This window comes from Danaus plexippus (assembly GCF_018135715.1).
Source record: "Danaus plexippus chromosome 3 unlocalized genomic scaffold, MEX_DaPlex mxdp_30, whole genome shotgun sequence".
Lineage (NCBI taxonomy): Eukaryota > Metazoa > Arthropoda > Insecta > Lepidoptera > Nymphalidae > Danaus > Danaus plexippus.
In genome coordinates this window covers 2,710,028-2,723,146 of record NW_026869845.1, presented here as the reverse complement: position 1 = coordinate 2,723,146, position 13,119 = coordinate 2,710,028, and the positions used below count along the sequence as shown (strand labels likewise).

The 13,119-nt window shown below is 33.0% G+C and overlaps 1 protein-coding gene across 1 annotated transcript; it reads left to right on the top strand.

Moving 5' to 3' along the window:
• Positions 1-2,620: 2,620 nt before the first annotated feature.
• Positions 2,621-5,455, top strand: LOC116769370 (cytochrome P450 6k1-like). The gene is made up of 8 exons (XM_032660816.2): positions 2,621-2,998; positions 3,230-3,385; positions 3,488-3,672; positions 3,931-4,091; positions 4,167-4,285; positions 4,464-4,569; positions 4,683-4,931; positions 5,196-5,455. Exons 1-8 carry the CDS (start codon positions 2,648-2,650, stop codon positions 5,363-5,365), a joined length of 1,497 nt encoding a protein of 498 aa, XP_032516707.2. The 5' UTR covers positions 2,621-2,647; the 3' UTR covers positions 5,366-5,455.
• The last annotated feature ends 7,664 nt before the right edge of the window (positions 5,456-13,119 follow it).

Below are 13,119 nucleotides of genomic sequence, written 5' to 3'. Positions count from 1 at the left end.
CAACTGACCCGATAAATAGCTCCGAGGCTCATCTATCGGCCACATTTACGACATCCTTTATATTCCAACAAAGGGTATTTAGCACCTATTTTACTCTAACAATGCCCACACCAACCTAATCTTATATTTATCTTAATTGAGAGTTTGTAGTTGCAAATGTACGTTATATGGAAACCTGATAGGGGATTTTGGTTTAATTTAACGTGATTTAAGTTGTTAAATAATATTATGACTTTAATCTTTTATATTAACCTTACCTTTCAAAAAGTACTTGCTAGAAAAGGTTATAAGTATTCAATCAAAATTATACATAATCAAATTAAGCGAAACTAATATTTTTCGGATTACTAGATACACGTATTTTATTATTTTAAAAACTACATACTCCCTTTCAGTTACTTTGCAGCAGGACCAGGACAGAAAGGACCAACTGACAGACATTAACATCTCGTATGCCCGTGATTACAGCATAAAAGCAATTTAACTATCTTGGTTTCCCCACTAGACTAATTAGACTAACGTAATAGTCCCTGATGACTATTAAATAATAGCGTCTGGTTTCCGGAAACCTAAAGTTAATATGTTTTGTTATGGTAACCAAGCAGTATTGTTCTTGAAAATTTTATAAAGCTATTAAAGTAACATTTCACAACTTTAACACTGAATACAATTTTAAATACAATATAGAATAGCTCAAGTTTGTGTAAAAGTGAAATATTATCATTAAATGTAAAGATTCTTACATATTAGTATAAAGTTTTAAGATTGTGTTTTAAAATACATATATATATTTTTTGGTACTTTACGACTTTTTGAATCTCTATAATAAGATTGTCCAATCTTAATCGGAACCGATGGTATTACTGGACATATATATGCTCAAATATCAAGAGCTCTTTTTATAATCACCAAAGCATTAACAACAATTTTTTTGACAAAATATTACATACTTTATATTAAAATTCTAAAGTCACATCGTTTCTCTGCAACCCATTCATATTTCGTACCTAGCCAACCATTAAAAAATAGTAAAGAAGATCCAACAAAAGTAAATATTATGTACTAGTATGTATTCTGTAAAATAACAACTAATTTTGCATGTTCACAATACATACAGCGTCTAAAGGTTTTTTATCAATAAATCACTAGATATATATTAACGTAGGTTATTGATTTAATAAGCGACACGATTTGTATAAAGTGTGACGAAGCAAGCTTGCGGTAATCGTACCATATAGAAAAGTGCTTTTTTATGTTTATTTTGATAAATAATGGGGATTAAAAATGCTCTAAACATATTTATTACAATGTTTTCATTTCTTAGTATACGTTTATACAATGACGAAACATGAACTCAATTTCCTCAAACTTTGTGATACCGTATAATATTTATCCTTTTTCAACCCCAGGAATTTTCTTCAATGTATCGTACTTTCCTTAGATCAAAAAGAGTGACAGATAATAAGAACATTCTTACAGCAATTGTTTTTTTTTTCGCCAGAACAAAATTTTAAGCATATATTTTAGTAACAAAACAGATCAAACAATTTAAAAGCATACATTGTTTTCAAAAATATTTAATAATACCGAATACCAAGTCGACGTACTCGTCGGACAGCATTATTTAATACACTGCCGATGAGCACAAAATATGGAAGCAACTGCTTAGTAAATCGTTTAGCCACTAACTATAATGACTTATATTCTCACTTAGACATATTCAATATGAAAAAGCCAGAATATAAAAGGTACATCTTAATTTATTATTAAAACACAGATCTACACACGCACACGCACACATTCGAACACACAAGCGCACAGACACAACGAACAGTCTTGCTAATTAGTATTGTTATTCGAGATTAATTAATACTTAAGTTACGTTTATATTTATACTTTTACTGTAACTATGTATTCCTGTACTGGTCTTAGTATTGGTTAGTTATATTTTATAATGCCATTATCATAAGCACTGTTGGATTACCGAAATAAATAAATGAATAAAGACATATAAAAGGTTATTAAGAAACCTTAAAGTAACAGCTTTCTCACAAAATTTTCGCACATATTTACTCAAAAAGATTATTAAGGGTTGACTTCTTGGTTGGTGGTACACTAGATGTTTCGCTAACTTTTCAGCAACTGTGATCACAGGCAAACGGGATGAAAGTGTATATAAATAAGCACTGTTATTTGTCACTTACGGTAGACGATTCCTTCGTTTTTTGGCACCCTGTTCTAGATGTACAAAAAATTAACTAACTGTATCTAGAGGTTCTGCGGTGTGGTCAGTCATACGATTCTATACTTTTGTAAAGAAATTCCATTATTTTATATAACTCCTAAATCGATAATGTATGTGTATATACTCGTACATACATATACAGTCTTTTAAATCGAGTCAAATAAAAACTTTAATAAAAACAACTAGTTATAATGGAATACAACTTATATAAGGGAACATGACCTTGGTTTTGTATCCGGTTTGACTTCTTAATGATGTTTATTATAAAAAATATATAAAGGATTATAAGTAAATTTTGACGTCGAAATTTTACGATGTTTTTTATCTTTGCAGCAGATAACGGCTCTCATTAAAAATCATTTTAGATCCAAATACTTTACTTGCAGAAGTCGTTGTGATACAATGGTCATATTTATTTTAATCGCGTGTTTTATATTAGTGTTAAGTTTATATTTAAAACGTGTTTACAGTTATTGGAAGGATCGCGGGATCGAATATGAAAGACCGTTTCCGTTCATTGGTGGCTTAAGTTTTATTATGCGCAGAAGTTTTTCTGAATATGCATACGATTTAAGTGTTAAATATCCAAGGGATTACTTAGGCATATACCTTGGTATGAGGCCAGCATTGGTTGTGCAAACACCGCAACTAGCTCGAAAAGTTTTTAGCTCTGAATACGATAACTTTCAAGATAGACATTTGTACTGTCATGAGTCCGACCCTATGGGGTCGCTTAACATATTTACTGTTAAGGTAAACATTTTTATCTATGTAAAACTATTTACTAAGCATAATGCAATATACTTTACGTAGCAAATAATGATCTTAAAAGTAACTTAACTATACTTAATCTATTCTCATCATGGTTACCAGACTAGGCCAAGAAAAATATTTATAATTTACACATTTCGCTGTGCTGTGTCTGTGTTTTTTCTATGCATTAAATAAACCAAAACGTTATACGCAGTTTAATACTTTTTACAGAATCCATTGTGGAAAATGCTCAGATACCGTTTATCGCCAATGTTTACATCGCACCGTCTAAGAAAAATAACAGAATTGATGAATGCAAATGCAACTGAATTGGTAAAGAAAGTTCAAAGAGATTTTGTTGAAAAAAAGAAACATGTCAATTTAAAGGTAGCTACGAAAAATTTTATATATAAAAATATAAATCTGTGAATATATTAAAGATTCATTCCGGATAATTTCAATGTGGTGATTAACAATTCCTATTCGCAGGAAATATTTTCCATGTACACATCAGACACAGTAGCGTATAGTGTTTTCGGAATAAGAGTTAGTGCATTAAGTGACCAAGACTCCCCATTGTGGCACATAACTAACCATATGGTCAAATGGACATTCTACCGCGGATTGGAGATTACTTTCATATTCTTTCTTCCTGCCCTTGGAGCATTAATGCGGTAGCGTACTTTTCATTTAGGAACGTAATCATTATATTTATTATCGCTCTAGTATTTAAATATCAATTATATACTTATCAATGAACTGTCTAAAACTTAAGACCACAAAATCCGATAAAAAAATATATTTCATAAACAGTTGACATACCTGATTATTTTTTTATGAGTCATTTAAAATTAAAAGGTTTCAAATTCAATTAATTATATTGAAAAAATGCTAAAATACGTATTTCAAATATGAAATTTTGATATTTCAAGGCTTAAATTATTTTCGAAAGCGGCTAATGATTATATTAAACAACTATATTGGAAAATTGTCAAAGATCGACAGAATCATAAAAAATACGACGATTCGGACCTTGTGAATCATTTACTAAAAATAAAGGAACAGCTGGAACTACCACCTGAAGCTGACGAGGGTTGGTATTTAAAATAATTTAATATAACAAATAAACAAATATTCATAAATTTTAGTATTTGGTCTCTTTTCATAGACTATGCTGACAATATCTTGCTTGCACAAGTAGCAGTGTTTATATTAGGTTCTATTGAAACTTCCTCTTCTGTTTTGAGCTATTCTCTGCATGAACTAGCATATCATCCAGATGAGCAGGTAAATAGCTTTAAATATTCTTTATCTACGTTTTAAAGATTACGTCAAAGAACCATTAAACACATTTCCACTCCCAAAATGACAAAGCTTATAAATAATTTATTATTCCATCGTGACTAAGAGATTATAATATTCTTTCTGACAACCTTAACTTTACCATAGTCTTTGCATATTTCAGGAAAAGCTGTATAGCGAACTTAATAACGCATTTTTGAGCAGTGAAAAGGACTATCTGAATTACAATGAATTATTGCAACTTGACTATTTGACTGCGTGTATCCACGGTATGTATTAATATTTTACTGCACGCTTATTACTTTATTACCCTATTCACATTACATTAGATAACATATGTATCTAAAAAAAGATGCCTAAAAATAGCTTTATTTGTTTGCAGAAACAATGAGGAAATTTCCCCTTTTGCCTTTAATAGATAGATTGTGTGGACAGACGTGTGTACTTGAAGATGGTTTGAAAATAGAAAAAGGAGTCCCCGTGCTTGTGAATGTGGTCGCAATACATAACAACGAGAAATATTACCCTGAACCTGAAAAGTGGAAACCCGAGCGTTTTATGACAGGCAATAAACAAGATAACAGAGAATTCACCTTCCTGCCGTTTGGTGACGGACCAAGATTCTGTATCGGTAAAAGAAATATTAGATAATTATCAAGTTATATCTCATTGCCTTGACTGTTATCTTATTAGTTCATTAACAAATTTGCTCATCTTTTAATCATTTAAGTCTATAAATAGTAACGCGTCTATAGAAATTATATTAAATTGATAATAAAAAAAATAAAAGAGAGAACTTTAAGAAATAAAATGTATTACAATCTAATCTACATCACCGCTGGCCGTGGCCTTTGAAGTGGTCAAAATATTTAAATTAAATAATATTTATTTCTAGGTAAAAGATACGGTATGATGCAAGTTCGCGCAGCTCTTTCCCAGTTGATTTATAATTATAAGATAGAGCCTGTCGTCCCTTACAAAGTGAAACCAGACCCGCATTCTGTTATCTTAGCGCCTCAAGATGGATTGAGCGTCAAATTTGTTCCTCGACGGACTGAAAAATAAATAACTTGAAAAACATTACCAATTATATAACAAAGTTAAAAGAAATTCAATCTTATTACGAATAAACTTCAAAAAAATTTTACAAATACTTTTTGATACCAAACCATTTTATCAAAAATGCTGTCAGAGCATTTTATTTATTACTACAATTCACTTTCCGCAGTTTTAAATGCAAATTTTTCTTAAATATAAAGTAATGAAAGAAGAAGGTTCTGAAAGGGAAATTTATTCTCTCATTTACTTCATTATAACTATTATATAATTCTAGATTATTTTGATAGTTGACCCAGTAACTAAATTAGTTTATATAGCAATCAAATTAAACGACTTGATAGACAGTTTTTATTTGAAAAAAAAACATTTATTTAGTGAGGCGACAATATGTATAAACATATTTTGTAAGGAATTTATTCTTAGTACGTGTTCTTACAATTATTACCTTTAGAATTAAATCATTTTTATTATAACAACACACAACAACAAACAACAACAAGTCATTCAAATATACGTTCATTAGTACCTTAAAAGTGACACTTCTTTTATTGTTAATAAGGAGACGGCGAGGATTACTTGAATCATCTAGGTGAAAACATCTCCTGAACAATAGTGAAGTGATAAAATTTCCAATAAAGTGATTTTACAAACAAAAACTGTGATTCCGTTTCCGACCTCGATAGCAAATATTTTATGACTTTTAGCGAACTATAAAATAGCAATTGATTTTTGTATTTATAGACAAGCTGCCTCATTCGTGACTTCGGCTAGGTTAGATAAGAAGAAAATAATACTTAAACTCTCCTTAAAAGATAAATTTATCATTCCTTCCATTTACCAATTTAATTTAAATTATTAAGTTTACCTTTTCCAAAATTACATTTCGGCAATGTATTAATTTAACAGATAGAAAAAAAGAATAGAAAAAGAAAATATAACATATTATTTGTTTCTTTTGAACGGATTTTAGATTCTTTTCTAAGATTAAAGTGACATTGATTAGTGATTTAAGATACCATAACATATTAATATATGGGTTAAATTTAAATGCACTCTGGTCCTGTATCGTCATGGGAATCGTCAAGAGTCAAGTAAGTGCAGAGTTACGAATTTATTACCGTATCTACGTAACAGCGTTCAAAAGGGTAAATAAGGAATAGTTGTTTCTAACGTTAGTGTTTTATTTCTAACGTTATTTCTGCTACTGGTGGTTATGTTTTGTATTCAAACAGATTAAATATTTGTACGTATATTCATTTATAATATATGGTAAGTTATTCTGTAAGTTTCATAGAACTAGAACTTGAACAGTGACCAATTTATTACCAATGTTAGCAGGAGATACTTCCTAAAAAATATGAATATAGCTATGATTTATCTTATAAGTTGTCATGTATTTATATGATTAAAATTATTCATTCCTAATGTTATGTTCAGATAAATAGAGTTATGTAATAACTTGAAAACATTTGTAATCAAAAGTTATGATTCTAAGTAGGTACACAGTTACGCGAGAGCATTCCAGGAGGAATGTGTACTCATCTAATTGCGAGTAGAGCTAAGACCGAAATAAATTAGTCCACATGAGTCTCAGTGCTTCATTTATAAAATGGAGAATGGATATCGCCGTTTTTTGAAAATAATGAACATAACTGTAAAAAATCCATTTGAAAATTTGTTTATACACACGTTAAGATTTGGCATCAGATAATATTCTGCAAACAATTTTTTATCTGATATAATGAACCACCCTCCGAACATTACTGTGCTTTAAAATAATAATTCTAAAGAAATCTTGCACTTTGAACCAAGAAGCAATCATATTGGTGGTGTCTTTATTCATAAGACACGATGAAGAGATACAGTTATCGGAAACTCTTTGAATACCCTTATATAGCAACCACCCCGAATTATAATTAAATAGCCCATCTTAATATTCTGAAATTTAAACTTTTAAGTGACAAAATTAACTTTATTTGTTTTTGCATACTTAGGTTTTGGGAAGCTCTATTCTAAAAATCAACACTAAGAATAAAAGTTATACATAGGTATGTAGTATACACGATCATTGACTTATGGTTGTCCATTAATAAAAAAAAATATTTTTTTTTACAACACATCTTTCTGTTAAGAGAAAACGGTAAACCTTAATGTATACGTAAACGCCTTAACGTTATTTAATGCTTTCAATTATATTCTCAAGTTACTTTTTTGGGTTATTTGAAAAATATCTAGACTATTTGACGTCTTCATGCTGTTATGTAAACGGAGATTAAATTGCTATCACTAACCGTAAAACGCGAATTACTCTACAGCTGTCTACAGATATTAATACGACTTATTAGAACGTCCATAGTTTTATAATCAAGTTAACCAAGATTTATGCGTAAAATAGGATTTTTTAGATATTTCAATGTCAATGACTCATTTTTACGTTCCGATTCGTAAAGATAAAAGGTAAAATATCGTTTTTGTTGCATTATTTCCAAATCTGTGATAAGGAGTTTTGAAACATAATAATAGCTTAAAATATCTGGTTGGTAAAGCTGTGTAATCAGAGTAAAATGTAATTAATATAAAATATTAGCGGCTATATATTACAAGCTGTTGTTGTTGCTATCTAAAATTATCTTTTTACCCTTCAAAGGGGGAATTTTATACTAAAAATACTAACAACATAATTGTTTACACAATGACGAGGAAAGAGAACTGATTCTGGAAAATATTAAAAGAAACTTTGAACTTAAATATTACCTCTTTTTAAAGTCGTCAAGCATTATGAAAACGGACTTCATAATGCCTGACGACTTACTTGCAGATTGAAATTTAAAAAAAAAAATATTTTTTATGATTAGAGGTTTTATTTTCCCATTTATAGAAATTTAATGTGATTAAATTATTTCTTATGACAAAGGGAAAAAACGAGCAGATGGCCCACCTGATGCAGGTAGTACCGTCGGTCTGCCACATCCGCAAAACTATTTTGCGTTGCCACCCTTATTTGGAGAAACAGGAGGGGAAAGGTGGGAAAAGGGAAAGGGCAGGAAAGGGTTGGAAAAGAGAAAGGGCAACCGGCTCTCTCACGCATCGGTCGAAACGCATCCTTAAAAGACTTCTTCGGCGATCATGTGAGAGAGTGGTACTTCCCCAGTCGAGCCAGCCCACGTTCAAGCTGCAGTAATTGGACCAGAGCTAGACTCTACCACCTACAGAATTTTGTATGTTATTTAATGGTTAAATTATAATTGTATTGTTTAAAAAAGTTATTTTCTCTGTTTTTTAAGAACATTATTCCTGAATTATTTATTAAAATTTTTGTTTAATTATTTAACAACATTGTTTTGTAATTATTAAATAGTATTACGAACTTACTTATTAATTTAGGTTAGTATTACTGATGTCTACGTCCTAGTTCTATGGATTAAAATTATCAGCAAGAGAGCGTCAGCAGCTGCTCTCAATGGCAATTTGCAATTTAACTAAGTGTTCCTGAATATCGGATTAAGTTGCAATGTTTTCCAAACAACAAAGGCTAAAGATTATTGAGAAATGAAGCATGAATTTTATTAAATAAGTGTGAACTGAATTGTTTACTGAGCATAGGCATCCTTAATGTCTAATGATAAGAAAAATTAATTATCAATTTACACATTCAAATTTATAGAAAATCACAAATTATCTTTTTAAATAATCGGGTTCGTCGAGATCTAAAAACATTCACAAAAGACAGAATGCTGAGAGCGAGTAAGTTTGCTCCCAACAGAGACTAACGAACCTATTTAGCTAGTGATGCTTCGTAATATATCCCGAATAACTAAGGATAAAATTTGTAAGGCTAAGAAACTTATAACTACTCAAATAGCTTTATAAGCAAAATGTATTTATCTCTCTGAATTCTATATTACTTTCTTATCCAGTGATTTGTAGTTTTCTTTGGATTCAACTAAAACTCGTCTGCTCTATTTTTAATAATTGAGATCCAAGCTCTCTTCGAATCGTAACAATCAAGTGCTTATTAAACATGGAACAAAGCAGTTCTCATTCTTGTTACAATCAGTCCCGCCTTGGTTCAAATTGTACTTCAGAAAAAATATTCAAATAAAGGTTAAATCTAAAACAAGTATTTGCATCAATTGCAATGTATAAAGACGATATCAATTCTATAAGGTATATCGAAGTAGAAAGCACTTTGTCGTTTTTTTAAAGACTGACGTCAGCATAACTGGCGTCACCAATGCCTATATTCTTGAATGTCGTCAGGATCTCAGATCCTTGAAGGTAACCACATAGACGGTTAGATGGACCCTTTACTTCGAAGACGTTCGATCCCTGCAACGGCTCGAGCAAGACTCCCCGTAATCTTTGTTTTTGTTTGACTTGTCTGTAGCTGTTAGCCCTATTGGCTTTTACACCGTCACCGGGAGGGGTGTGTGGCCCGATGGTACCCAACCAATTAATTCGGGCCCGAAGGGCCCGACGGAGGGGTGCCCCCTTCCCGAGGGTGCCTCTAAGACGTATGACGTGTAAGAAACGGGACCTCGTCTTCGCCAGCGAAGGCGGTGTGTTAGTGTAAATGTTGTCTATGTGTGTCTTGAGGACATTTATGTCTATACTGTCGGTCATAAGTTCATTGTCAGGATCTAGGAGGGGTGTCTGGGACGCCTCATCTAAACTACCAAGTGCCATTGGCTTTGAACGCTCCCACGGCACTCAACATGCCCGCGTGTTGGCACATTGCCATCATACGGGCCTGAGGATTGCCGTCAGAGGCCCTCGGCTTGGCAGCGAATGTCTGCACCTCCGTGGGGTCTATGAGACTCGCGAAGTCACAGACTAGCTACAAGTCAGCTGCGAGGCCGATTACCGGTGTTTGCGCGGGTGCCTTAGGGGGCCTGGGATGCCTGAGGGGCTGTCGGTTCGCTTATAACGCTAGGCGTTTGCCAGGCGTTAGTTGCAAGGGGGCAGCAAGAGTAGGAGCCGGCTCCCGGGCTTTATTGGGGTGCCGCCCAATTTTCGCCCAGTACAGCGCTTTGGGACAGTTCACGGGATGACCCTGCTGCTGGCCGTACAAGACGCAGCTAGACGGCTCCTCTGTAGACGAGACCCTGCTGCAATCGGATGTACCGTGGTCGCCTAGGCACTTTACGCAGCGCGGGCGTGCGTAACAGAATCTCTACGAATGGCCGTATAGTTGGCATCGGTTGCATTGCCCCGGGGCGACAATCGGCAAACGGATGTAAGATTATAAATTTTCTTACCTTCCAGGGTAAGGGACAAATGTACTAAAACCATGTCGAATGGTTTTTTGTTGGGCCTCTGCATGCGATGCACTTACAACACCGGTAGGTTTTGGGACTGAAGGTCCTCTTTAATGACTTTAACAGGTATCTCTGCGGGGAGACCCTTGATAACAACGGTTAGCCTACGCTCCTCCATGAGGGCGTAGGTATGGAACTCAATATTATTCTTTCGTAACATCGCGGCCAGGGTACGGTGGTCGGCTGAGGTGACTGCAGAGACCTTGATCCCTACTGTCGCGTTCCGGGCTGACATAAAATTTATGTTTTTGTCGTTCAATAAGCTGGAAATATCGTTCCAGCTCTTGTTTGCTCCAACATAGAGCGGCGGCGGGTACATTGATTTAGGTCCTTTGTTATTCGCTGTGGTTGGTCGGGTTTTTCCCACAGCTGCGCTTACAGGTGCCAGCGCAGGTGCGGACACAGATGTGTCTTAACAGGGAGGTGTGTGAAATGTTAGAAAGTACTGAAACTAAGTCCCTGCTATTAGGTAACAGGGGTGTACCTACTTCCCTATCGACTGTGAATACCTGGCGGCAGAACAACGGCGACTAAGCGACGGTGGCTGCTACCCTCTTTTGAGTCTGCTGATCAATGCCAGACACGTTGATCTTGTAACCTCTTCTTTGCATCACTTTTAACCAATTATACATCGGATCACTGTACCACACGTCTGCACCCTGCGGCGGTCGGACTCGCTCCAAAAAGTCTCCCCGTAATCTGTACTCTCGCCTTTGTTTATACCAACTCACGTGGTTATGCGGGTGACACCTGATAATTTCAACTACCCTCAATTATTGATTATTCAAATAAATGGCATTGAACCGATAGTATATATGATTTGGTTTCTGTACGATAAAAAAAATAAATATTAATTTGCTGATTTAATTTGAGATATACATTTAAAAAAAAAAACAAAAACCTAAGAAAACATGGTTGATGAGTAAATAAAAATGGATAAAAATTAAGTTCTGTATTCTTGTAATATTGTTTGACAACAACAGGATCATTTTCAGCTTAAAATTCTGTTACGGAAACTGAGTTTCTTATCTATTTCTCATCCTAAGAAAAACTATATTTTTAATTAAAAAATCACGTTCTTATAAGATAAGGGAAATAATTCCAAAATATTTTCTTACCATCTATAAAGTAAAAAAAAAATTATAACTATGAATACTCAACTTACGAATACTTGAGATACTACTTGAATACTACTTGAGATGGTTCGGAATAGATAAGTCAATTGTGAGTAGTGTATTTTAATAACAACATTTTATCATCACAACTTTATTTTATTAACTCTTTTTTCATCTAGAGAAAACGATAACAATTTTGAAAAAAAAGTTATTTGGTGTCAACATTTTAGCCATAATAAATAATAAAATAAAGTAAAGATACATATTTGCAAATTAGTCGTTGCACACAATAAAATCTTTAACATTAACATTTTGAATTAAGAGTAATAAACATTCAAAAATTTGGTAAGAACGTTACTGAAATTCTTGTCTAATACTCTTCGTGTTTTTGAAAACATGGTCTATGTATTTTGGATTTATGGACCTTTCTTTTTGCCGACCTCAATTTTTCTTTTCACCAATCGGTCTATTTGGCCACACATTAATCTTTGCTTTATATAAATAAGTAAAAGGTAATGAAAACATTCACAGAAAACTTTTACTCCAAACAAACTCTGTCCTAGTCTAGTCAAACATTTGCACAATATATGGAATTATTTATTAGAGATCGGAGCGAAGAGTTTGATAAGGGCTCGATATTCAAAAGAGACTGAACAAGAGCAGTTGTACTTAAAGACTTTTCTAAGACTTTTCTAAGAATATTTTTTTATAAAAATTAAGAGACAGTGAGTAGGTTCGATGCGGAGATTAGAGACTGGAAAACAGCATCATATTCGTTTAAGTTTTATATTATCAGAAAAAAAAATTGTATTCCCTCTAAGCTCTTAAAGTATTTTCACAAAATCTACGTATATTACTCATATTTATTCGAAACTAACAAATGTAAGGATTTCTTTTTATTACATGCCAGTTCTGTTAAAAACATTGTCTTTACCCTAAACACAATAAGCAAAAGTAATTTCTTTGGGTCATTTGAATTGTGCTATTAGAAAAAATAAAAATATTTTTTGTTGCCCTTTTTTAAACCTCTGATTTCAGTTATTGAGCTACTCAACCATTTTTGGAGTGTTTCACAGTGACATTCATATAAGTATAGTTAACGGTTACTTTCTTCTTTAACATGTCTTCACATTTTTACATACCTAACAATATGTTTAGAGCATGCCTTAAAAATATATTTTATTTTATTTCTAAGAAATATTACCTTATCGACAGATAAGCTTCTCACCCGAGCTACCTTATCTAGTGGCGTTTATAGCATAAGTCTTTCAGATAGCAAGACATATTGCAAAACTTCAATGCAGCCTTTTGAGGTCGACCATAAACG